Source organism: Eretmochelys imbricata, chromosome 1 (genome assembly GCF_965152235.1).
Source record: "Eretmochelys imbricata isolate rEreImb1 chromosome 1, rEreImb1.hap1, whole genome shotgun sequence".
In the NCBI taxonomy this organism is placed as follows: domain Eukaryota; kingdom Metazoa; phylum Chordata; order Testudines; family Cheloniidae; genus Eretmochelys; species Eretmochelys imbricata.
In genome coordinates, this window is record NC_135572.1 from 49749884 (window position 1) to 49777254 (window position 27371).

Sequence of the window (27371 nt, forward strand, 5' to 3'; positions counted from 1 at the left end):
TATACTGTACAAATATACAAATATATATACTTCAAAAATATAAAACAAAAGTATTTTCCTTTATACAGTAATGTGGTGCTTTTTGTCACAGTTTCAGAGCAACTGCACCTGTATTTCCCCCTCTGTGGTCCCTTGGGGGCACCCACTTCAAGGTTTCTGGCTCCCAGTCATCACCTCTCTTGAGCAGAGACCTGCATCTCATTCCCCCCCGACCAGTGGTTTTAAGGCTGCACAGCTCCCTGTCTTCTACTGCAATAATAGCAGCAAGCCAGTCTGCCTAAAAAGACCAAGACCTATGCTTTGCTTTCTCTTCAAGGCCTATGAGTGGTGTTAATGCCAGCTGTTACGGGTTACCACACAGCTTTTTTTAAGCAAGCACATTTGTTCACCAGGTAAATACACATGTAAAAACAAACAGCCTACCAGAGGTCACCCATTTGTCTTATGGGGCCCAAGTAGGCTAAAGTCTTTCCAATTCCTCTGCAAGGGATAGGGCCCCGCTGTGACAGCAGCTCCTGTCTGTTTGCTGGACCAGAAACAAGGCCCCGAATCAGTTTAAACTCAGGCTATTTACCCAAAAGTCCTTTCTTTGTCTGTTAGTCTTCGGAGAATCTGCTTAGAAATAGTATATGTGAGCCTCTCCAGGAGATGGTACCTCTCTGGGAGGGTTACAACCTGGCTGATTTGCCTTAGTCATCACCCACTGTTTTTAATTCCCAGAGGAGCTATGATAATCCTCCCCCATGGAGTAGAACACAATCATACATAAACCATGTATTTAAAACAATGGACCCCAAAGATACTGCATGGGTTTGCAATATCTTACATACTGTTAATAGGGACAATATGTGTATACTGTTCTAAGATGACTCTTCTTTCTATTTACCTATCAGATACTACGGTGCTGTTAAATACAACCATGATGGGGGCCATATCATTGAGTGGGTGTGTCAGGGACCCACAGTTGAACACAGACCCTGCTCATTGGATTTGGCTGACTCGCTAATGAACCCAGATTGGCTGAAGACTTCAGCACTTAGTCTTAAACAAGCACTGCATCAGCCCTGGGTTCCTGGCTGCTCCACAGCATTCCATAGCTGCACCTGTGTTTTTAGTCCTGCTTCCTATTCCTGCTCTCAGCTCCCTTCTTGCTCCTAGCCCTTACTCTGAATCCCTGCTTCTGCCTCCTGTTGCTCATCTCTGGTTCTGCTCCTGGATTCCTAATCATGGCTCCCAGTTCCTAATCCCTGCTCTTGGCTCCTGCCTCCACTCTGGCTCTGATCCTTGACTCCTGATTCCTGGCTCTGGCTTCCTCGCTGGACTTGATATTCATCTTCTGACCACAGCTCTGACCCTTGGCTCCTGGCTTGTCCCCTGCACTTGGCATTCGGTTTCTGATCACTGCTCTGCCCCTGGTTCCTAGTCTCTGGCTCTCGGCTAGCCCCTCTAAACATGATAATTTAGCTCCTAACCTGGCCACTAAGCTTGGTTACCTCTCTTCCAACCATTTCATTCCTTTTAAACAGTACAAAGCTTTTGATACGGTCTCGCATGACCTTCTCATAAACAAACTAGGGAAATGCAGCCTAGATGGAGCTACTATAAGATGGGTGCAAAACTAGCTGGAAAACCATTCCCATAGAGTAATCAGTGGTTCACATAACGAGTGGGGTCCTGAAAGGGCATAACGAGTGGGGTCCTGCAGTTCTGGGTCCGGTTCTGTTCAATATCTTCATCAATGATTTTTTTAGATAATGGCATAGAGAGTACACTTATAAAGTCTGCAGATGATATCACGCTGGGAGGGGTTGCAAGTAATTTGGAGGATAGGATTAAAATTCAAAATGATCAGGACATACTGGAGAAATGGTCTGAAGTAAACAGGATAAAATTCAATAAAGACAAATGCAAAGTACTTCATTTAGGAAGGAACAATCAGTTGCACACATACAAAATGGGAAATGACTGCCTTGGAAGGAGTACTGTGGAAAGGGATCTGGGGGTCATAGTGGACCAAAAGCTTAATATGAGTCAATGGTGTAACACTGTTGCCCCCCAAAAAAAAAAAAAAGCGATTATTAATCTGGGACAGGGGTAGGCAAACTTTTTGGCCTGAGAGACACATCTGGGTATAGAAACTGTATGGCGGGCCATGAATGCCCACAAAATTGGGAGTTGCAGTGTGGGAGGGGGTGAGGGCTCCGGCTAAGGATGTGGGCTCTGGGGTGAGGCCAGAAATGAGGAGTTCAGGGTGTGGGAGGGGGCTCCAGGCTGGGGCTGGGGGTTAGGGGGGAGGGGGTGAAGGCTCCAGCGTGGGACTGAGGGGTTTGTGGTACAGGAGAGTGCTCCAGGCTAGGACTGAGGGGTTCAGCGGGCAGGAGGGGGATCAGGGATGGGGCAGGAGGCTGGGGAACGGGGGGCGGGGGGGTTTGAGGGCTCCAGCTGGGGGTGCAGGCTCTGGGATGGGGCTGGGGATGAGGGGTTTGGGGTGCAGGGGGTGCTTGGGCTGGGACTGAGGGATTTGGAGGGCAAGAGGGGGCTCATGCCTGGGGCAGGGGGTTGGGCCACAGCGCGAGTTCAGAGATGTAGGCTCTGAGAGGCACTTATCTCAAGCAGCTCCCGAAAGCAGCAGCATGTCCCCCCTCTGGCTCCTATGCAGAGGTGCGGCGCTGGCCAGGCGGCTCTGAGCGCTGCCCTGATCGCAGGCGCCACCCCCCACAGCTCCCAGAAGCAGCAGCATGCCCCCCTCTGGCTCCTACGCAGAGGCGCAACGCTGGTCAAGCGGCTATGCGCGCTGCCCCGTCCACATCGCCGGCCAATTGAAGCTGCTGGGGGCGGCACTTGTGGCGGGGGCAGCATGCGGAGTTTCCTGGCTACCCCCATGCGTAGGAACCAGAGGGGGGACACACAGAAAGACCCCGATCCTGCTCCCCAGCCAGAGTGGGACAAGCTCCCAACCCCACTCCCCAGCAGGAGCTCCAGGACCAGATTAAAAGTTCTGACGGGCTGGATGTGGCCCGTAGTTTGCCCACCCCTGTTCTGAGATGTATTAGCAGGAGTGTTGTAAGCAAAACATGAAAAGTAATTCTTCCGCTCTACTCCACGCTGATTAGGCCTCAACTGGAATACTGTGTCCAGTTCTGGGTGCCACATTTCAGGAAAAATGTGGACAAATTGGAGAAAGTCTAGAGAAGAGCAATAAAAATGATTAAAGATCTAGAAAACATGACCTATGAGGGAAGACTGAAAAAACTGGGTTTGTTTCGTGTGGAAAAGAGAAGACTGAGAGGGGACATGATAACAGTTTTCAATCACATAAAACAGTTTTATGTTTTTCAATCACATTTGTTACAAGGAGGAGGGAAAAGAATTGTTCTTCTTAACCTTTCATAGAATCATAGAATATCAGGGTTGGAAGGGACCTCAAGAGGTCACCTAGTCCAACCCCCTGCTCAAAGCAGGACCAATCCCCAATTAAATCATCCCAGCCAGGGCTTTGTCAAGCCTGACCTTAAAAACTTCTAAGGAAGGAGATTCTACCACCTCCCTAGGTAACGCATTCCAGTGTTTCACCACCCTCCTAGTGAAAAAGTTTTTCCTAATATCCAACCTAAACCTCCCCCACTGCAACTTTTGACCACTACTCCTTGTCCTGTCCTCTTCTACCACTGAGAATAGTCTAGAACCATCCTCTCTGGAACCACCTCTCAGGTAGTTGAAAGCAGCTATCAAATCCCCCCTCATTCTTCTCTTCCGCAGACTAAACAATCCCAGTTCCCTCAGCCTCTCCTCATAAGTCATGTGTTCCAGACCCCTAATCATTTTTGTTGCCCTTCGCTGGACTCTTTCCAATTTATCCACATCCTTCTTGTAGCGTGGGGCCCAAAACTGGACACAGTACTCCAGATGAAGCCTCACCAATGTCGAATAGAGGGGATGATCACGTCCCTCGATCTGCTCGCTATGCCCCTACTTATACATTCCAAAATGCCATTGGCCTTCTTGGCAACAAGGGCACACTGCTGACTCATATCCAGCTTCTCGTCCACTGTCACCCCTAGGTCCTTTTCCGCAGAATTGCTGCCTAGCCATTCGGTCCCTAGTCTGTAGCTGTGCATTGGGTTCTTCCGTCCTAAGTGCAGGACCCTGCACTTATCCTTATTGAACCTCATCAGATTTCTTTGGGCCCAATCCTCCAATTTGTCTAGGTCCCTCTGTATCCTATCCCTGCCCTCCAGCGTATCTACCACTCCTCCCAGTTTAGTATCATCCGCAAATTTGCTGAGAGTGCAATTCACACCATCCTCCAGATCATTTATGAAGATATTGAACAAAACCGGCCCCAGGACCGACCCCTGGGGCACTCCACTTGACACCGGCTGCCAACTAGACATGGAGCCATTGAGGATAGGACAAGAAGCAACGGGCTTAAATGGCAGCAAAGGAGATTTAGGTTGTACATTAGGCAAAACTTCCTGTCAGGGTGGTTAAGTACTAGAATAAATTGCCTAGGGAAGCTGTGGAATCTCCATCCCTAGAGATTTTTAAGAGCAGGTTAGACAAACACCTGTCAGGAATGGTCTAGATAATACTTAGTGCTGCCATGAGTGCAGGGGACTGCACTAGATGACCTCTCGAAGTCTCTTCCAGTACTATGATTCCCCACCCAGACAAGTTCAATGGGGATCACAGGGCTTCTCATGGGTTTCTGAACCAATGCCACTCCTGTTCCATATAAGACCACAGACCTATTCCATCGATAGAGCCAAGGTGGGGCTCGTCATCAGTTTCCTGATTGAGAGGTACTTGCCTGGGCTTCCCCCTTTTTGGAGTAAGCCAGTCCCTTCTTGGGAGAGTTTAAGAACTTTGTCCAGGCCATGACAACCATCTTCGATGGCCCAAAGCAGATACATACAGCAGAATCAGCACTTCAAGCCCTGAGAGAAGGCCACAAGCTGGTCACTAGCTATGCCACAAAATTCTGCTGCCTCACAGCTGACACAGAATGGAACAAGGCTACGCAGCACCACCACTTCTGGCGTGGTCTGAGTGATGAAGAGAAGGACTAAGTGGCCTGGGCAGAAATCTTGGCCAGACTGGCACCCCTGATCAACCTGAATATAAGAATTGATAGCCGGCTACGGGAACGTTGCCAGGAAAAGGCAACGGTGCCCTGACCATACCTCAGTCTCAGTCACTCATGCCCAGACTCCCCACTGACCTCCTGCCGCAACCGGAGCCCATGCAACTTGGCATTGTCTGATCCAGCCTTTCTGATGGCGAAAAGAACCAATGCCACTTGGCAGGCCTATGCTTTTACTGTGGCAGAACTAGACATTACAGCTCAAGCTGCCCAGCTAAAGGTTGGTTCGTCTCCCAGCAAGGAAATACCAGCCCTCCACCTTTTACAGGAGTTCTGGTTGGGGGTGATGTATTTCCCCTGGATCTAACTTGATACACCAGTACCTCTTCACAGGTACCGTTAGTGGCGGTGCTCCACCTTCGGCTCCCGCTCCACTTAAGACATCCGGCCATGGCAGATGTCCACCTGGAAGCCCTCGTGGACACAGGAGCATCTCACAACACCAGATATCAACATGAGTCAATCCCATCCCAGACCTCATTGAAGCGGTCAATGGATCTCTATTTTCCTCCAGCCCAGTTACATGAGAAACAGCTCCTTCAGAAGTCACCACTATCCAGGACCACCAGGAGACCTTTTGGTTTGGCCTAGTCCATTTCCCCCTCTTCCTGGTTATTTCTGGCATCACTTGGCTAACCACTCATGACCCCCACAACTGCTGGAGCTCTAGCACGATCAAGTTCACTTCTCTGCACTGATGTCAGACCTGCTGTCTCAACCTCAGTCCGAGAAAAGAGGCAGCCCCCATCTTGTACTTGTTGAAGCTGTCTCTCTCCAAGCCAGGCTAAGACAGTTTAGGAGGGGCCTGATAAGACACAACCCGCCCCTCAACTACTGTGGCTATACCTGCAAAGTATCAGGATCTATTTGATATTTTTGACAAAAGGGAGGACCAATATTTTGCTGCCTTGTCAGCCCTATAATTGCCCTATACATATCCAGGCCAGAGTGGAAATTCATTTGGGACATATTTATTCCCTTTCAGAACCCAAGGTGCAGGCCCTTAGAAGCTACCTACAAGAGATTCTGCAAGGGGTTCATCTGCTCCTCCAAGTCCTCGAGCAGGACTCCAATTTTATTTGTCACCAAGAAGGATGGTTTCCTACACCTGTGTGTTGACTATTACATTCTGCACCTGGTATAGACATTTTGAATGCACTGTGATGCTGTTCTGACTACACAATGCCCCTGCTACTTTTCAACATTTTATAAATGACATTTTCAGAAATATGTTGGACCATTTTGTAGTAATTTACTTAGATGACATCCTGATCTTCTCTGAAAACAAATATCAGAATGACCAGCATGTACACAATGTTCTAAAAAGAATACGTCAGACCACTTCTACACTAAATTAGAAAAATGCAAATTTGATCGGAACATAGTTGAGTTTCTGGGTTACACTGCCTCCCCAGAGGGCCTATGGACTCACATAAGGTCTCTACCATCCCAGAGTGGGCCACTCCAAGGGATGTCTGGGGCATACAATGATTCTTAGGGTTTGCTAACTTCTACCAGTGTTTCATCTGAGATTTCGATACCGGTAGCCCCCCAGTGGCCCTTCTGAAAAAGGGACCCTGATTTGTCTGGTCTGTGGAGAGTCAACATGTATTCAATCAGCTAAAAGAGGCTTTCATTTCTGCTGCCACCCTTGTCCATCTAGATCCCTTCTGTTGAAAATGGAGGCTGATGTTTCTGATTTTGCCAGTCATTCTTTTGCTCCCAACTCACTGATTCTCAATGCCATAATAATTCAGTCCCTACCACAGAATTAGTATGTGGTCGCTCCTATTTTAAGTCTTTCGTTGTATGAATTGGTAAGGGATGTGGGGACAAAGGGCAGTGTCCAGTGGCACAGGCAGCTGCAAAGAATTTGTACTGAGGAAGGCACCTGCAGAGAGCCAGTAAGGCCCCAAAGGTAAGTGGTGCTGACAGTGGAGGAGGCATGGCCACAGTTGCTGATGCATTAGTTCAGTACATCCCCACAACAGTGTCCACGGACAGAATTTCTAAGGAACACTGACTGCAGCTTAAGGCTGCCCTCCAATGGCATAAAACCTGAAGAAGCGGGATAGTAGAACTACCACTTGCCATTACCCTATTGTAAATTCTCCCAAAGCACAATGAACCTCTCCAGCACAAGGAACTGCAATTTTGTACCTCCACATGCCATTCACTTTCGACCTATATGAATGAATGAATGAATGAATGAAGGCCTCTATGGAGGGAGAAACAGCAACTGTTTAACAGAGTAGAGCAACACTTCACACAAATACTGTACCCAATCGCAGGAGAAATGTAATGTGTAATTACCAAGAGAAGAATCTGGCCAGGTTGCCAGAGTTAACGTCCCTAACTCTTGCAAAATAATTTCATGGACTATTTTATAATTACATGTGATCAGAACTAACTGGTAAGATGTTGATTCTCACAATAAAGTCCCTCTGACAAGTGCAACACCTGTTCAATACTGACTTTGAGGATAGAATGTCTTACGGAACCACCAAAGACCACTTCCTAAGCAGCCCTGCATTTTCCTTGATGACCTTCTACATAAGTACTACCTAGATCCTACCCTGTTTAGCTATTAAGAGCTGATGAGATACTGAATTGGGATTCCTACTTTTGTTTCACTCCAGTATTGTATTAGAGCCATTACACTTCTTTATGTAAGTTTTCATTATAACCTACATTTTGAAAGAGTTCAGATACTTGGTCATTAAGAATTTAGTTTAATTTGAGTGAGATTATGCATGCAATTTCTCAGTATTTAGTAATTATTATTCTTTTTATATACACTATGCTTGAATCTAAATTTTAATATTTTTAGTTACCAAAACAAGAAAACCAAATGTTGTGCTCTTCTGACTACTATCTAGTTAGAAGGTGAATGTTCTTACTATTTTTTCCCTTATCCCCTGTTAACATACCATTGCAAGGCTAACTCAACCCAATCACTTTGTTGGTAGCCCTAAAATGATACCATGTCAACAAGAGATGGGGAAAAAACAGTGAACATCTTCATCCATTTGACTTCTCCCAAGTTTGCCTGGCATGCACTGACATCCCATAGATTTCAAGAGGATCTGGAGTGAATGACAAACATCAGAAATTAACAAACAAAATTAAATGGGCACTGCCATAACAGATCAGACCAAATGTCCATCTAATCCAGTATCAAGTTTCCGACAGTACTTACTACCGATGATTGGGGGGGGGGGGGCGCATGGGGTGGCACAGAAAAAAGTTTCAAGAAACACTGTGATGGACAATTATGGAATAACCTGCTCATATGGAAATTTTCTTCCTAATCCCCACTAGTTAGGAATGGAGTTATACCCTTAGGCATGAGGATTTATATTCCTTGTAAAATGTTTTATCCTACCTAATTAAACTGTTGGTGTTCTTATCAATATAAATGTTTAATCTATATAAATGCTCATGGCCTCAGTCACATCTTGTAGTAATGACTTCCCAGGTTAGGTTAATCATCCGCTGTGTAAGGAAGTGTGTCCTATGGGCCTGATTATTTTTCCACTTAAGTCCATGGAATTTTGCTGTTGATTTCAAAGGGACCAGGACACAGGGTCCTCTGTGTATTCCTGAGCTGATATTTATGTAAGCAGTATATTTACATACATATTAACAGAAGTCAGTACATACTAGAAAACACATGTTAGCAGTAAAGCACCTAAGCAATTATTGAAGTACTGAGAAAAATTTAAATTAAACCACAATACAAAAGAAAATAACTATGATGGCTACTATAACACAAGTCTTACTTTTCTAACTCCTCAGGATCAAACTTCCACCATGTGTCTGGCTCATGGAATTCCACTCTGTAGCCTTTCCCTAGAGCCTACAGCAAATAAAGAAATACAGTATGCATGATAGGTGTAACATTATTATACTAGTTTATGCTGCAACAAACATAACGTCATTAAATAGAAAACATATTAATGAAAAACAGACTTACTGAAATTAAATACTAAGCAGTCTTAGCCCATTGAACTTTAGATCACTTACCCCACAACCTCTAGGTTTCATCTTAGGATAAAAACATTAGGTCAAGTCAATCCAAACTAGACTACCCCCATACCTGTTAGTGGCTATGTCAAAGAAATAGCCTGTTCGAGGAGAGAAAGGAATGTCAACAAGGAAGACCCATTACTAGACAAAGTAGTTGCATTCATGCTTTGTGAAGGTAGGTCTGCAAAAAAAAAAACAACACAGTATAACAACAATGGATTTAATTACACAGTAGTTATATTTACCGTTTCCACATACGGCTTCATTTCCCAGGCTTGAGTATTAGTGTTGTCTATTATAACTGGAGATCTTCCCTGTTCCATAGCTTGCTTTGCTGCAGTAAATAAAGATTAGAATACAACCCTCAACATATGAGTGAAAAATTGGAATGAATATTCTGTCTATTTCAAGTAAAATGATGACAAGCATTTTTGTTCTACAAGAGGTTTGCATTAGTATGTTGTGATTAATTAAGGAATCTAAACTGGATTCTAAATTAGATTCCACTTAAATAAGGCGGCCCCAGCTTCAGGGTAAACCAACAAACCGTAATCTGCTTAACACAGACAAGTGCTAATAGAGCTACATAGTTAACAGGGAAAACTGCCTATTTCCTTCTTGATTCCTAATAAGCAGCTACGGAGGCATTTGTTATGGGGAACAAGACAAGAAGAGTGTTGGCTAAAGAACTTTTATAGTTACTTTTACAGTTAATTCCTAGAACAATAATTACAAGGGCCACATTACATGGAATACACATTTATTGTGACAGAGATGGCATGAAAATGCTTCTAGAAAAACTTATGCTTAAGTTACTTTATTGCTTTCAGCAACTAATATATCCATTAATAAAAATCCCATATGAATAACTGCAAACTATCAAGCCTAGAACTTTTGGCTGAGCTAGCGCATATCTTTTAAAAAGACCTTCCATCTTGATTTAAAGACTTCAACCACCACATTTCTAGGTAACAGGTTTCAGAGTGGTAGTCGTGTTAGTCTGTATCAGCAAAAAAACTTCAGAAACAGACTCCACCGAGAAACTGCAGAACTGGAATTAATTTGCAAACTGGACACCATTAAATTAGGCTTGAATAAAGGGTGGGAGTGGATGGGTCATTACATAAAGTAAAACTATTTCCCCATGCTAATTTTTTCCCCTACTAGTACTCATACCTTCTGGTCAACTGTTTGAAATGGGCCATCCAGATTATCACTACAAAAGTTTTTTGTTCTCCTGCTTATAATAGCCCACCTTAATTGATTAGTCTTGTTCGAGTTGGTATGGTAACACCCATTTTTTCATGTTCTCTGTGTGTATCTGTATATATCTTCCTACTGTGTTTTCCACTGCATGCATCCAATGAAGCGGGTTTTAGCCCATGAAAGCTTATGCCCAAATACATTTGTTCATCTCTAAGGTGCCAAATACTCCTCGTTCTTATTTCTAGGTAAATTGTTCTCATAGCTAATTAACCTTTTTGTAAAAAAAATCTGCACCCTGTTTCTGATCTTAATTTATTCTAGCTTCTAGTTCAGGGGTTCTCAAACTGAGGGTCGTGACCCCTCAGGGAGGTCGCAAGATTATTACATGGGGGGTCTCCAGCTGTCAGCCTCCACCCCCAAACTCCACTTCACTTCCATCATTTATAATAGTGTTAAATGTAAAAAAGTGTTTCTAATTTATAAGGGGGAGGCGGGTCACAGTCAGAGGCTTGCTGTGTGAAAGGGGTCACCAATACAAAAGTTTGAGAACCACTGTTCTAGTCACTGCATCTTGTTATGGCTTCTGTATTAAACCGAAAAGGCCTCTACTACCAGAAATCTTTTCCCCATATAGATACTTATAGACAGATCAAGTATCACCAGTGAACTTTCTTTGTTGAATGGAGTTTTAGTCTCACTGTAAGACCTCAAATCATTCTGGTAGCTCTTTTCTAAATCCTTTCCAATTCGTCAAAATCCATTTTTAAGTGTGGAAACCAAAACGGAATGCAGTATTCCAGTAAGGACTAGCCACTAGGTAACATGTGGTGGTAAAGAGGAGGCAAGACTGACTCAAATGCAAAAAAGGGGTAAGAAGGAAATTGGAAGGAGTAGCCTGGTAGCGAGTGAGTGGAAGCAGGGATAACAGCAAATGGAATGGCCCAGAGAATGGTGTGGTGGTGAACAGAAATAGAGAAATGTGAGAAGTATCTAGGGGAAAGGAGTAGGAGCAGAGAGGGGGAAGGACAAAAGGGTCTATAAAAGGGATGGGAAAACTACAGCCTGGGGGCCGCAACTGGCCCTCCAGACATTTTATACTGGCCCTCGAGCTTCCAGCGGGAAGCAGGGTCTGGGGCTTGCCCTGCTCCAGCAGGGGAGCGGGGATGGGGGCTAGACTGCTCCACGCAGCTCCCAGAAGCACCAGCACGTCCCCTATCCGGCTCCTATGAATATGGGCAGCCAGGGGGCTCCGCATGCTGCCCCCGCCCCAAGCGCTGGCCCCTTAGCTCCTGTTGGCTGGGAACCACGGCCAATGGGAGCTGCAGGGGTGGTGCCTGCGGAGAGGGCAGTGCACAGAACCGCCTGGCCGTGCCTCCATGTAGGAGCCGAAGGGAGGACATGCCGCTGCTTCTAGGAGCTGCTTGAGGTAAGCGCCCCCCAAAACCTACACCCTTGGCCCCCCTCCCATGTTCCAACTCCCTACCCCACCCCTGATTCCCCTCCTGCCCTCCAAACCCCTCGGTCCCAGCCCGGAGCCCCCTTCTGCACCCCCAACCCCTCATCCCCAGCCCCACCCCAGAACCTGCACCCCCAGCTGGAGCCCTCACTCCCCGCCCCTCACCCTAAAGTCCTGCCCCAGCCTGGAGTTCCCTCCCACACCCTGAACTCCTCATTTCTGGCCTCACCCCAGAGACAACACCCCCAGCCAAAGCCCTCATGCACTCCGACACCCCAACCCCCAATTTCATGAGCATTCATGGCCCACCATACAATTTCCATACCCAGATGTGGCCCTCGGGCCAAAAAGTTTGCCCACCCCCAGTCTATAATCACAAGAGCACATTCCCCTCCAGAACCTGGAATTGGACCCAGATTTCCAGAGTCTCAAAATTCCTCTATTGCCTGGCAAATAGCCATTGCAAAAGGTGCATCATCTTCCATTAGTGGCTTGTCCACACAGCATACTATTGCTACTTGAGAGGACCATACATAGAGAGGAAGGATGATCCAGCAATTACAACAGTACACTTGGACTTGGTAGACCTCTCTACAAGTTTCTGTTTGGCCACGGACTCCCTGTGTGAGTCTTGGGCAAGTCACTTAGCCTCACTCTGCCTCAATTCCACATCTCTGAAATAAAGATGACAGTAGTTTCTTTTTCATAGGGGTATTGTGATAAATGTTAAAAAGATGGTGAGGCACTCACATATTTGAGTAACGGAGGGCTATTTAAGTACCCAAGACAGATACCAGTTATTAGTTTAGGTCAAGTGGTAGAAGCCTGATAGATTTAAGATCCAAATCCTGCTGATGATCCATGCAAGAGTCAGCAGGGTTCCACAGGATGGAATGTGGGTGGGTTTCAGTTTACTTTTTTAAAACCCTAAGAAGTTAAAGCCCAAACAACCTATGTTAAAAGTATGTTAAATCTGCAAAGTCAAGTGCACAAATTTAGGTAATGACAGAACTAAGGTTGCCTATGCAATGAATGAGACTACTGTCTATAAGAACCATGCATCCCTAACTTGATTCAGAAGTTGGAAGATATGTACAGTAACTCCCTGCTTAACGGTGTTTCGATCTTACTTCCCTGCTCAATTAAAGAACATGCTCCATTTAAAGTTGTGCAATGCTTTGCTATAACATCGTTTGGCTGCCTGCTTTGTCCACAGCTGGCAGCCCCCCTACACCCCCCCACAGCGCCTCCCACCCGCTGGCAGACACCCACAGATCGGCGCCTTCCCCCGGCTCCTGCCCGCAGCAATCAGCTGGTTTGCGGCGTTCAGGAGGGGGGAGGGAGGAGCGAGGACTTGGCACGCAGGCTCCCCCACCCTCCCCTGCCTCCCGAATGCTGCAAACCAGCTGATTGTTGAGGGCAGGAGACAGGGGGAGTCTGGGCGCCGTGTCCTCGCTCCTCCCCACTCCCTCCTGAACGCCGCAAGCCAGCTGATTGCCGCGGGAAGGAGGCAGGTGGAGGAGAGAGGATGCGGCATGCAGCGTAACGGGGGAAGACGGGGAGGGGATGAAGAGGTGGGTTAAGAGGAGGAAGGGGTGGAGTGGGCAGGCCGAGGGTTGAGCCCCCCGCCCCGGTGCTTGCAGAGTAGGGGAAGATGCCGCTGCTGCACAATGTGCTTCTCCTAGTCTACAGCACCTTCAGCCTCCTTGCCTGCCTCACTGTTTCCAGTACCAGTGCCTGTCTGGGGTAAGGCGCAGGAACCTCCCAACTATAGTACTGTACTGTACAGTCTCATGCTTAAAGCACTTGAATCATAGAATATCAGGGTTGGAAGGGATCTCAGGAGGTCATCTAGTCCAACCCCTTGCTCAAAGCAGGACCAATCCCCCAATTTTTGCCCCAGATCCCTAAATGGCCCCCTCAAGGATTGCACTCACAACCCTGGGTTTAGCAGGCCAATGCTCAAACCACTGAGCTAACCCTCCCCACAAATGTCATCTTGGAGAACTGGATTCTATCACTGCTTTTCCCATGAATTTCCTATGTGTTACTAGGCAAGCCACTTAAATGAAACTTTTCAGAGGTTGCCACTAATTGTGTGTGTGACCCAAGGACCTCTTGATGCCAACTGGCAGAGGACAGAGGGGTGCATAAGGGTTACAGGGATCCCCTGGTTCTGGTATTTACATTCACCAAAAACTGTCATGCCAGGTTTCTACTGAAAGCCTGCCACTGTTCATCATAATCATTGTGAAATGTATGTGTGAATAATATGTAAGGAGCTATGTATATGTAACTGAATTATGCCTTGAAGTTAAAGACAGATCACCTGGAGGTGACATACCTTAAGAAAGGTTACACCAGACATGAGGTAGGAGACATTTATCTCCTTGTCTGACCACTGTGTATTCTGTATCTTACAATGGAAATCTATTTGCGTACTGAGTCAAATACCATTGAAGAGATTGTGGGGACTTCAGGAGAAGAAATCAAGAGGAAGATGTGAATAGCATGTGGGGTTGGGGGGAGGAGAAAAGAAAACCCTATTTACAGCTGAAGAACAAATGACTGGTCTATTATATCATTATATATCAGAGATACCCTGGCATCCTTCATCTTGGAGACAAGGTGCCAGCAGGCCTTTGGTCTCATGAAAGGAAGATCCCAGCCATTCTGGTTGAAAATACCATGAAAAGCACTTTGGGTAAGCAGTACCTTATTAGAGAAGAGGGCATGTTGCTACTTAAGTTGTAGTAGTGAAGCCTATCACTGAAAGGGTGCACTAGAGGGACTCAAGTACAGGTCACCCTGTAACTGTGACAATGATAACGTAATTAAAGACAGTAGCATAATACATATGCACAAGGAGGTCAAATTAAAGTTGCATAAGCAACCATAATTCTGCTATTTCCTAATGTTTGACTACTTGACTTTGCAACCTTACATTATTAACAGTGTTTTAAATGCAATATACAATAATAATATATAAATTGTTTTAGCATCAGTTAAAATATGTAAATTTAATTTTCAAATTAATATTTTGGAGTCTAAAATTTCACTCTGAGCTAAAATCTAATTAGTAGTTTTGTAAAATAGGTATCAGGTAACTCTCAAGTGCTCTGACATGGATAACGTTAAATTACCTTTCCAGCTTTACAAAAATTTCATAGAATCATAGAATATCAGGGTTGGAAGGGACCTCAGGAGGTCATCTAGTCCAACCCCCTGCTCAAAGCAGGACCAACCCCCAATTAAATCATCCCAGCCAGGGCTTTGTCAAGCCTGACCTTAAAAACTTCTAAGGAAGGAGATTCTACCACCTCCCTAGGTAACGCATTCCAGTGTTTCACCACCTTCCTAGTGAAAAAGTTTTTCCTAATATCCAACCTAAACCTCCCCCACTGCAACTTGAGACCATTACTCCTTGTCCTGTCCTCTTCCACCACTGAGAATAGTCTAGAACCATCCTCTCTGGAACCATCTCTCAGGTAGCTGAAAGCAGCTATCAAATCCCCCCTCATTCTTCTCTTCCGCAGACTAAACAATCCCAGTTCCCTCAGCCTCTCCTCATAAGTCATGTGTTCCAGACCCTGTGTTCCAGACCCCTAATCATTTCTGTTGCCCTTCGCTGGACTCTCTCCAATTTATCCACATCCTTCTTGTAGTGTGGGGCCCAAAACTGGACACAGTACTCCAGATGAGGTCTCACCAATGTCGAATAGAGGGGAACGATGAACGATCACGTCCCTCGATCTGCTCGCTATGCCCCTACTTATACATCCCAAAATGCCGTTAGCCTTCTTGGCAACAAGGGCATACTGCTGACTCATATCCAGCTTCTCGTCCACTGTCACCCCTAGGTCCTTTTCCGCAGAACTGCTGCCTAGCCATTCGGTCCCTAGTCTGTAGCTGTGCATTGGGTTCTTCTGTCCTAAGTGCAGGACCCTGCACTTATCCTTATTGAACCTCATCAGATTTCTTTGGGCCCAATCCTCCAATTTGTCTAGGTCCCTCTGTATCCTATCCCTGCCCTCCAGCATATCTACCACTCCTCCTACTTTAGTATCATCCGCAAATTTGCTGAGAGTGCAATCCACACCATCCTCCAGATCATTTATGAAGATATTGAAGAAAACCGGCCCCAGGACCGACCCCTGGGGCACTCCACTTGACACCGGCTGCCAACTAGACATGGAGCCATTGATCACTACCCGTTGAGCCCGACAATCTAGCCAACTTTCTACCCACCTTATAGTGCATGCATCCAGCCCATACTTCTTTAACTTGCTGACAAGAATACTGTGGGAGACCGTGTCAAAAGCTTTGCTAAAGTCAAGAAACAATACATCCACTGCTTTCCCTTCATCCACAGAACCAGTAATCTCATCATAGAAGGCGATTAGATTAGTCAGGCATGACCTTCCCTCGGTGAATCCATGCTGACTGTTCCTGATCACTTTCCTCTCATGTAAGTGCTTCAGGATTGATTCTTTGAGGACCTGCTCCATGATTTTTCCGGGGACTGAGATGAGGCTGACTGGCCTGTAGTTCCCAGGATCCTCCTTCTTCCCTTTTTTAAAGATTGGCACTACATTAGCCTTTTTCCAGTCATCTGGGACTTCCCCCGTTCGCCACGAGTTTTCAAAGAGAATGGCCAATGGCTCTGCAATCACAGTCGCCAATTTCTTTAGCACTCTCGGATGCAACTCGTCCGGCCCCATGGACTTGTGCACGTCCAGCTTTTCTAAATAGTCCCTAACCACCTCTGTCTCCACAGAGGGCTGGCCATCTACTCCCCATGTTGTGATGCCCAGCGCAGCAGTCTGGGAGCTGACCTTGTTTATTCCTTATTCTTGACTGACTAATTTCCTCATTTGGGAAGTGTACTTTCATTTTTGCTTTCTTCACTGTAATCCTAGTATAAGTAGTATTCAAGGCTTATATACATGTGTAAGGCTACAAGTACTTTAGCAAGTCTATGAATAAATGTATACACCTCCCCAACACCTACATAATGATGTAATTAATAGCTGCTTGCACCCAAAGCTGTATAAAGGCATTCACTGCACGCTAAAACTGAAGGTAATGAGTTGTTCTGGTACTGCACAGACACACCCCAGCTTCAGAAAATAAGGAACAGTGTTCCTATTAAATATTGAAATACAGAAATATTGGATAACTTAGATAAATGAATAAGGAGATATAGAGCTTTTCACCTCTGGGTCACTAGTCTGAGCTAGTCTCAGGTCAGAAAGGACTAAAAATCATTATCAAATGACAGCTGTTTGGTGGCCTTTATTTATATTTTTATTTATAAAATGCCCTCTAACATGTCTCAGGGACAAAAAACATTTAAGAATGTACATTTTTTGCCCTCCTCTAGAAGAAAAAAATTACAGTTCTCCAAAACAAAATTCCCTTCCAAAACAATTTCTAATCAAACACTGTGTCATAAGGCCAACATACCAGATTATTGCTGACCAACACAGGAAAAAAATTTTGAACTGAGAATATTCTATTACTTAACATTTAAATCTAGAATCTAAATCTCTCAAGCACTTCAGCTGACCTCATTCACCATGCTGGCTCACTGGGAGAAAAGTTGTTCTTTCTATAGCTAAGATCTAGAACAAGTAAAGCTTTTCAAGATTAAAGTCAAACTCTGCTCGATGTCAAGAAATGAACTAGAAAACTATGAAAACTTCTGTAATACATTTCCTGCATGCAGGAAACCATATTTTGCACTAGTTGGAGTACACAAGACTTTTTCAGTGTGACCCAAATCAGAGCCTTTTCAGTAACCAAATCCAGAAAACACAGTGGCATGGAAAACTGTGATGAGGTCTGGATGTGTAAGAAAATGTTGTAAACAACTTAAGAACATAACAACGGCAATACTGGGTCAGACCAAAGGTTCATCTAGCCCAGTATCCTGTCTTCCGACAGTGGCCAATGGCTGGTGCCCCAAAGGGAATGAGCAGAACAGGTAATCATCAAGTGATCCATCCCGTGTCGCCCATTCCCAGCTTCTGGCAAATAGAGGCTAGGGACACCAACCCTGCCCATCCTGGCTAACAGCCATTGATGAACCTATCCTCCATGAACTTAACTAGTTCTTTTTTTAACTTGCCAGACAGACATAAAAAAACTACAAACAAACAAAACATAACAAACTCCTCTCTTCACCACCTCCACGACCACCACCCAAGTTTACAGGGGTCCAAGAGCATTCCCATGTTTAAATTTCCTTGGACGAAAGACAAGCAAATAAAAGGAGTAGAAATAATTGTTTCCTTTAACCCATCAGCCACTTCTATTTTGTCTGGTTTACACAGAAAGATCATTCTCATCCAAGTCCCAATCTTGGCCAGGTGCTGAGATAGCACAGACACATCATCATCCAGGTCTGATAAAAATGAAGATGCAGAGCAGCATTCATTTGCATAAGGATGACCCTACGTCCCAAAATGTCATGCTATTTACAAGAGACAGATAACCAATTGTTCAGAACCACTCTCCAATACCTCTTTGGCCTTGTCTAGAGTAGGAAAAAGGTGCTTATTTTCAAATTGAGTTTAACTATGTATATTAGTGCTAAACAGAATTAACATTAGCTCAATTTTATCAGGTTTAATTATAGCCTTTGCCTACTAAAAATGAGCAAACGATATAAAACTAAGTCTATATTGGTGCTAAATTGGGTTTTAAATTGAGTTGAGTTAATTTGATTGAAAATAAGCACCTTTTCCCCTACTCTACAAAAAGCCTTGGAGAGGAAACTTCAACTAGTGGCCACAGGCAGGTTAACAAAACCTCAGGCCTTGTCTACACTGGGGGGGAGGGGGGAAGATCCATCTAACATACGCAACTTCAGCTACGAGAATAGCGTAGCTAAAGTTGACGTATCTTAGATCGACTTAGAATCACTTACTTCGCGTCCTCGCGGCACGGGATCGACAGCCGCCGCTCCCCCGTCAACTCTGCTTCCGCCTCTTGCCCTGGTGGAGCTCCGGAGTCGACGGCAGAGCGATCGGGGATCGATTTATCGTTTCTACACTAGATGTGATAAATCAATCCCCGATAAATCGATCACTACACGGGTAGTGTAGACGTGGCCTCAGTATCAAAGATTGCTGACAGATTTTAAAGGATCAGAATAGTCAAACTACTGTTGTCCATTACCAGGAAGAGATTAGCCACCAAATGAGTTACAGTCTCATTCCAAGTGAATAAGTGTCTATATCAGAAAATCCACCACAACTACCATAGTTGGCAGTTTTAAACAAACGGCCAATTAATCAATTAACCTATACTCTACTCCTGAAGCTGGTCCCTCTCCATAACACTATTGAGAAGCAGTGGATGAAGCCTACACTGTTGCTGTTCCACTATTTCGATGGAATACGAAAATTTATCTGTGCTTACTTGAAAATTTCCTTTTTTAAAATAATAAGATCCACAGATCCTTTACAATGGGTACTTCAGCCTGCTTGGAGTTAGAACCAGACCTATCAGTCATTAGCAGCCTGGGAATGTGCTACTTCCTGAAGTTCCCTCCAGTTCAGATAACTTCCACAGCCAGGATATTTCAAACCTACTTACATTTACAGATTGTGCTAAATATACTTTGAGGAAAAACACAATTTCTCCTACTGCAAAGCTAGGTAAATACTAACCAATAGCAACAACCCCAAATCCTTGGATGTCAATTTCCATCTCTATTCTTTATGATCCACTTGTCTCCATGGTGGGCCAGATCTGTGGACCTTATTACTTAAAGAAAGAAAATTTTCAAGTAAACATTGATACATTTTCTTATTCTTGGTGCATAGATCCACAGATCCATTAGAACGGGATTTTCATAACAGTGTCCCACCACAATGGGAAGCAGGAAAATGCTTTAAAAATGGACATCCAAAACAAAGTAAATTATATAAATATTGCCTCCATCTTTCCTTGGGCACTAAGATGTGGATAAAATTTCTGCCCAAAGAAAGAAAATGCATTGGATAAGTCTGGATGAGCAAATATTCAGAATATGGTGAAGTCTAGCAGATATCAATAGCAGAGACATGACTACTCTGTCCTGAGATTGTCAACGTTCCTAAGGACTGAACTTTGATGATTAACTGAAGGAGGAATATTACTTGAATTTATTTAAGGAATGGATGCTATGACAGCTGTCTGAATTAAAATTACAATAATAAATATCAGTTTAAAAGCTCTCAATTTATTTAAAAAAAAAAAGAAACTCATCTGATTGAAGATAGTAGCTATCTGGAGGTCTACTCTAATGTACAGGCAGTATAACAACCCTTCCTGCAAGGTTTCAATCTGGGCGATGCTGTAAGGAGCAGGACAACATGCCAAGGTTGTACTCTGTGACTGTGTGAGATTAGGGCAAGGTTGATGCCCTAAAGAGAGATTTAATGTTGGGATGTGTAAAAAACTGCCTTTTATTGAATACGCTGAGAACATTATACTACAGAGCCTTGACCTTTTTGCTGGGATGCTCACGCTCTCACAGTAAAACGCTCCAGGCTATGGCCACTCAAGGATATGTTTCACTTATTTAACATGGTAGTTATTCTACTGACTGGTGCACAGTCCACAGTTTAAGTTCTATTTGTTTCCTTCTCTTTTGGAGTCCATGACAGCAATAAGTCACCTCATCCAAGTATTCATTTTAAACCTGTCCGGTCCCAGAGGAAGGACTGGTTTTGCAACAGCAGATCTCTTCTGTGAGATAGGGACATCTAAAGATCCAATGCTATGTTAACCAGATCTGAGAACCACAGTATCACTAAAATAGCTGGAAACTGATTTGTCTGAGCATCTAATCCCAAGGTCCAAAGCCCCATATACATGCATGAAACCAATATGAACCCCTTTTCTCTCCCTTTTTCTTCTTTCCAGGGAGAAGCCCTTAGGCCAAGCAATTTTTAGGTTGCAATAATCTCCACTTTTGTTAGTGCTACTTGTGAAAGCATAGGGAGACACTCAGCATGTCAGATGACAGTTCATATTTGTTTTATTTTTGTTCATCTGATGCCACCTAAAAGTTTTCATGCCCAAAGAAGGCTGCGATGAGATGATGCCTGACTGAACTTGGCTGGCTGTAAAGAGCCTGTATAGTGAAGAGGCCATTCTTTCAAGTAAAAATCTCTCTGAGTTCAAAACACTGAATCCCTCACCACAAGGGAAAACAGCCACATTTATCTCTGACACCAAACCCAGGTTAAATATTGACTAGTGAACATTGAGGAATCTTCTGGCCTTATAAAATGGAGGCCAGGGCAGAAAAAAAATAAATGGTGAGTCAAGAGGCCTCACACTGCCCACTGTTTCTTTCACATCTGGGCTGCTGTCTCTTCCTTCACCCCATAGCCCATGTGTCTGGTGGGAAGTGATGGAAGTAATGACGAGAGACATGGCAACCTGCAACAGAAGTTGAAAACAATAATCTGGATATTAGGGCATGGTGATGCACAGCAGCAGCTAGGAATGACAGCATGATACTTTCCCAGTCTTTTTGGTGTGGCCAGAAATCCCTATCCCTTCAGTACATCTTCCCAGAGTGCATAAGGAAGAGTATATGGCTACAGCTTTTCTTGGGTAAGAAGCTGCAGACCTCCTATGCATTGTTTCACAATACTCAGTACTCTATTGTCTAACAGTGTCTATCTTCTGCTGTGTTATTTGTTTGTTTAAATTTATTTTATCTTTGATTTTCTAACTCTGATTTCATCTGCTGGCCTTCCTCCTGCAAGCAGGAAGAATTCCCTTTGCATGTGTGTTAAGTGGGGGGAGGTGCATGCCTAGAGGAATCAACACCTGTCTATGGCCTAGTCTTTTCTTCACTGATCTGTCCTGCTGCACTTTGAAGACGAGCAGAGGAACTCTCACAGAGGATTATCTGCCCTGCTGCACTTTGTGAAGGTCAGCAGGGGAAACTGTGCCAATTTTATTATTCATTTATTCACTCTTTGGGAATCTGTCCTCATAATCCTGCTTCAGAAGGGGGAGTGAAACTGGTCCTAAATTGCTCCAGAAATATTTCAAGTGGCTACCGATACCTCTGTCCTCAAAGAGGCTGGACAGAGACTGTTTCCCTTTCAGGTCTCTCAGGAAGGTCCTGTTGGTGCTCAAAGACAGGCTTCCCCAGGAGCTCCACCCCTCTCTACTGCCTGGGATCCAAATGGTCCAGATAGGTCAGTGTTTCCCCCAAGGACTCAGCCTGGAATAGGAGTAGGGATTCCTAGAGGAGGCTGTTCTAGAGATGAGACAATGGGGAGGGAGCTGGGTCCAAAGGCCTTTTACCACTGTCTCTGGTGTTGGCAGCATCCACGCTTGTCTGATTCACTCCAGTTGTGACCTACAGAAAAGTGGAAGGGGACAGGGAGGAGACAGTTGAGCTCCTCAGTCACAGGCACAGCTGCTAGTGTAGGTTATGGGAACTCACATGTAATCTTCCATCTAGTATGCTGCCCTTCTGGCTTCACTCCCCTCCCCCCATGAGAAGTGAAAAGGGAGTGGCTGCTTGCCCTGGAGCCAATTTCATTCCAGTCCTACCTGACTCCTTTCTTACCAGGCAAAGAGGGTCTGAAGCAACCCCACCATGCCTGAACTGCATCTTGCCCAGCAAAGCTGGCTTCCCCAACACTGTCTGGTTCCTTTCCTTCCCAGGAACGGGTGAGGCAACAAGCCAACCCTGCCGTCCCTGGGCTGAGAGGGAAACTGCATCCTGCCTGCAGAGCCAGTGAGACACTAAGTAAGTGGGGGAGCAGGAGACAAAGGGCCTTCCTTTTGCTTCTAGCTTTTCTTGACCGAGCTTGCACCCTGAAGCCTGCAGTGTTACCATCCGATGCAAACACCTCAGAAAGGGATGCAGAGCTGAGGGGACAATTGCCCCAAAATCAAGTGCAGCCCTGGGACATGACTGGGAATTAGACAAAAACATTACTGAGGCCCGCTGTTAATCTAAAATTTTGAAATAAAAGACAGGAATTTCCCACAGAAAAGTCCTGCGGCAGGGAGGGGTGGCTGAGATGCTGGCCACTGCAGGGAACTTCAGGACACAGGGCATTCCCCTGCTGCCAGTGACTAACAGATCTGGTTCTGCCCTGAGCCTGAAAGCAGGATAAAGTACCCACTGTAATAGATCTGTGGATTTTGCACAAAGAAGAAAAAGGATTTTTGTCTACAGTCTTCTCACATCTGAATCTTTAGTTTTAAAGAAGGGTACAAGTTATGTATTTGTGAATTCCATGTAAACTGACCACTGACACTTGCATATATATATTTATGCTATACATGCATATTCTAACCATTCGAGATCTAAAAGAATTCCTCTACTGGGTTCACACCTCTCTTCTGGTTCCAGTCATGAGCATCACCAAGCTGAGCAACGTTATATGTATATCCATCTTGCTGTCGAAAATAATCATCAGTGCTGAACACCACGCCATCACGATTTTGACCAAGTAGAATACTGTTAAACAAAGGAAAAAGCAAAACCATTACAAATTAACCAAAACTTATTCTTTATAGGGTAAACAAAAAAGTGATATAGGGAAGTTTAATGCTGTACTATTTTTGATCTTCGATACTTTCAGTTTTGTAGCTAAAAGAAACTCAACAATTTCCAACCCAAAATTAAGCATTTTCTTTTCTCTCCACCGTTTCTTTATTCGCTGTTTTTTCTCCCTTCCTCACACAGGAGGTACACTTGTGCCTAATTTCCACGACAGCAGCAACTGAGCACATTCCAAATCTTTTAATGTATACATTCTCACAACACTCCTGGGAAGTATTACTCCCATCTTGCAGGTGGGTAGCATGGGATACAATCACACAGGGTGTTTGTGGTAGAGTTCGGAATTGAATTGGGTCTCCTGAGTCACAGACCGGAGCCCTAACCACTAGACCATTCTTTCTCTCATTTGTACCTGTGCAACTCTAGCACAGCGTTTCTCAAATGCAGCCACAGTGGCCGCATGCGGCCACCAGGGGCCTTTCTTGTGGCCACACCTTCCTGGACTATGATGGGGGTGGGGTGGGGGGTGAGTGGCAAAACAGCAGCATCTCCCCCCCTCCCTGTTGCTCCTGGATGCACCACATTAGTGTTGATTGCTGGGGCTGCCAGCAGCGGTTGGGCTCGGCCCCCCTCTGGAGACACCTGGGGCACAACGCTGGAGGATCTGGCAGTCAATGAATTCCCCATTTTCCCGGAGCAAGTGGGGCTCAGGTTTTGGGCTTCCGTCCTGAGGTGACACAGCGGCAGATTCTGACTGAGGGACTTTGGGCTCCAGCCCCGGGCTGTGGCTGTGAGGCGGTAGACCCCAGGCTCCGGCTGCAGGGCTTCAGCTCCAGCCCCCATCCAGGGCTTAATTTATCCCCAGACTTGGCAGAGCTGAGTAAGTCTGCTGTGAAATGTGATACTGGCATGTTTATTAACAACACTTTTCACAACAGACTTTCTATCTAGCAATAAATAAATAACAATCTTTTGGACTGGTCAGCGTGCATATGTATTTGTTTTTCCTAAAGATAATTAAGTATTTTAGAGAAAAGCGTGAGAGCAGCCATCAGCAAGAGTTGGTGGCCATACTCTGAGGCCACCAAAAAATTTGTCCTGAGAACCCCTGCTCTAGCATATAGTACATGCCTAGCCAGAGCAGCACAGTAAAACTAACAAGACTTACACGTCAATTACTCTATTGCTGTTGCACAGGCAAGAAAAACAGGCAGTGGCAACAGCACCAATGTAACAACCCTGCAAGACTGTTCTACTGAGGAAAGTCAGAACTGCAACAGAGCATATGGCTTTTCTTAAAAGCATCCCTCACTTTTAACTTAATTTAAAATAAGACAAGCAATTTGATTCTCTCCCCCTCCCCCCCGCCCCAAATTTAACTTCTCCCACTTTTGGTCACACAGAGAAATCATTTGATGAGTCCCTCTACCCTCCATCTTTCCTAAATTTTCAGTGGAAAACACTGTTTTAGTGTCACTGCATGCATTCTTAGCTCAACCAGGAGAAAAAAAAAAAAGCACATTCCTCCATCAATGTAATACTAAATCCAATCACCACACTATCACTCCCTAATGCAAAAAATTAAATATCTTAATTTTAATAATTAAGGGTTTACATTTCACAATTATTTGATGCACAGTATTTTTTATTTAAAATAAAACCTTTGCCAACACTTCTATGCATTAAACAATCTTGGTTGACAATGGTTTCTTAAAAAGCTTTAAAGAAATGGCAAAGAAAAAGAGACTGATTTATATTATATGAATTTCTGCTCTCTCTCCTTCTGTTGCTCTTCTTTCCTTTACCTGTTCTCTTACTAATCTATCCTCCTAAACCACCTCACCTCCCTCTCCACTTTAAATTTTCTTTTAAAATTTGTCAATGCCAGTTTGGTATTGTATCATGGATTGGATCCATTTAATACTACTAATTTTTCATTCAGACATCCTAACACTTTATTATTATTTAACCAATCAAGTGTCTTTCAGATTTCAAATATACGGGGCCAGGGAATTATGATTTTTATAAAAGCCATATCATCCCCAAAATAAACCCATCAAGTGTCCTCTGCACCTCCTGTAGGATCCATCAGAAGAATAGTATGTACATAATTAAGGCCACAATCTACCAAAGTAACACTACGTTGCCCCACTGAAGCCATGGAGGCCTGTCTGTTCAGTTCTTTTTAAGGGAATGGGACCATCGTAAATATGCATTTTATTTTCACTGGAAATGTTACTGCAATCTCAAATAAATCAGTAATGCAAAAGCAGTTCTGTCTTGGGAAAACACAGCACTCATTGTCACCAAAATCTACTATACACACATTTTTATAATTCTATATTCTTATCTAATATTGTCATCAACTACTGTGATAAATAAGCTACTACAGAAGAGGTCTTAATTTTTATATGAATGATTTTATTCTTTTCAATTTTTAAATTCTGAATAAAGCTAAAATTAACAACCTTTTGTTTTATCCAAAATTCATTTCAATATTGCCTAGTTATGCCAAAACGTATTTGTGAACCAGGAAGGTTGATTTATTACAGCTCAGTTATAGGAACAGAATTATCTGCTACGTCATCAGCACAATCAAAATCTCAACCCAGGGTCAAAATGAGACTACTTAATATATTCATATTTATCAACCACTTCTTAGACCCACTATTACTTTAACAGGTTTCAAGTAAACATGGTTAAATTTGTATGTACACAGCAGTCTTTCTGCCACTACCAACACATGTCCACAACTATCACACTGCCTAACCATATTGGTACCAGTGCATTCTTGGAAATCTAGGCAGCTATGCTATATTGCCTCAAAAGGAAACAGAGTAGCCAGAGGATAAGAAATAGAGCAGCATATGGGGCATTGTATTCTGGGATGTCCTACATTTTAGAGACCAGAAAGGAAGAGAACAGGACAAATCACAAATAACGTAGAAGCATAAGTGTGTCAATTTGCACACTCAATTACCATACCTGTCCATAAAAAATTGCAATAACTTTACTCGTTAGAAGTTTAGTTATTACACAATTCTGTCCTTAACTTTGTGCACACAACCCACTGTCATCAGCAAGATAAGTCAGCAAGATCATAAGTAGTATATAATCTAACATTGTAGACCAGTCACAAAACCACACATCTTCATTAAAAATTCAACCACAGAAGGAATCTGACACCCCACTCCGCCAGATCAATCATGAAGATAAAGCTCATAACACAGTACCTAATCTGTTTCAGAGTAGCAGCCGTGTTAGTCTGTATCCGCAAAAAGAAAAGCTACAGCTGTAGTTCCCGAAAGCTTATGCTCAAATAAATTTGTTAGTCTCTAAGATGCCAAAAGTACTCCTTTTCTTTTTACCTAATCTGTGTATAATTTATATTACTTATGCATTTATAGCAATTTATAATGGCATTAAGAATAATGAAGTCCAAAAGATACTAATGATCCAAGTTGCAAGTAGTATGATCAAGACTGTGCTAAGAATGGTTTTGGAGTAGCAGCCGTGTTAGTCTGTATTCGCAAAAAGAAAAGGAGTACTAGTGGCACCTTAGAGACTAACCAATTTATTTTTCTTCCTCCACCCCTATAGATAGGGTTACACATATTGATAAAGATGTTTATGTAATACAATTTATGACATTTTAAATGTATAAGAATTTGAACACAAGTTTCCTGCTGAGCAAATAAAGCTCATAGTACTGATACCTTTTTAACAACTTCAAGGTAAATAGTGAGTTTTGCCCATGCCTGACAGCACTTCATTTCCACCCCCCTAAAATCTTTCTTCTACAGATACTACATTCCAAGTCAGGAAGCCATGATTTCAGACAAGTAGCTGATTTTCTTATTCAGCGCAAGATAATTCTGCATTTGGCAATGAGATCCAGCTTCCATATTATTCACCTACTGTATAAAACACATATACTTCAGGTGTAGCTATTCTCCCCAAGCAATAACTGACAATTCAGTAGATTCTTACAAACAAAAATT

General features: G+C 44.0%; 1 protein-coding gene across 6 annotated transcripts in view; it reads right to left on the reverse strand.

Annotated features, from left to right (window-relative positions):
- LOC144261029 (NEDD4-binding protein 2-like 2) overlaps positions 1 to 27371 on the reverse strand; it is a 104623-nt gene that overhangs the window by 68337 nt on the left and 8915 nt on the right. For 3 of the 6 annotated variants that reach the window (XR_013345125.1, XM_077810100.1, XM_077810125.1), the window contains exons 3-5: positions 23201 to 23325; positions 9418 to 9506; positions 8926 to 9002 (exon numbers count right to left, since the gene is read on the reverse strand). Coding sequence is in view for 4 of the 6 variants with exons in the window: in XM_077810100.1 (XP_077666226.1) it covers positions 8926 to 9002; positions 9418 to 9506; positions 23201 to 23325 (291 nt within the window). In the remaining 2 variants the exon portion in view is untranslated. Of the gene's footprint in view, positions 1 to 8925; positions 9003 to 9242; positions 9392 to 9417; positions 9507 to 23161; positions 23326 to 27371 lie in introns of those variants that run through there. The other 3 variants (XM_077810107.1, XM_077810117.1, XM_077810140.1) reach the window with 3 other exon arrangements.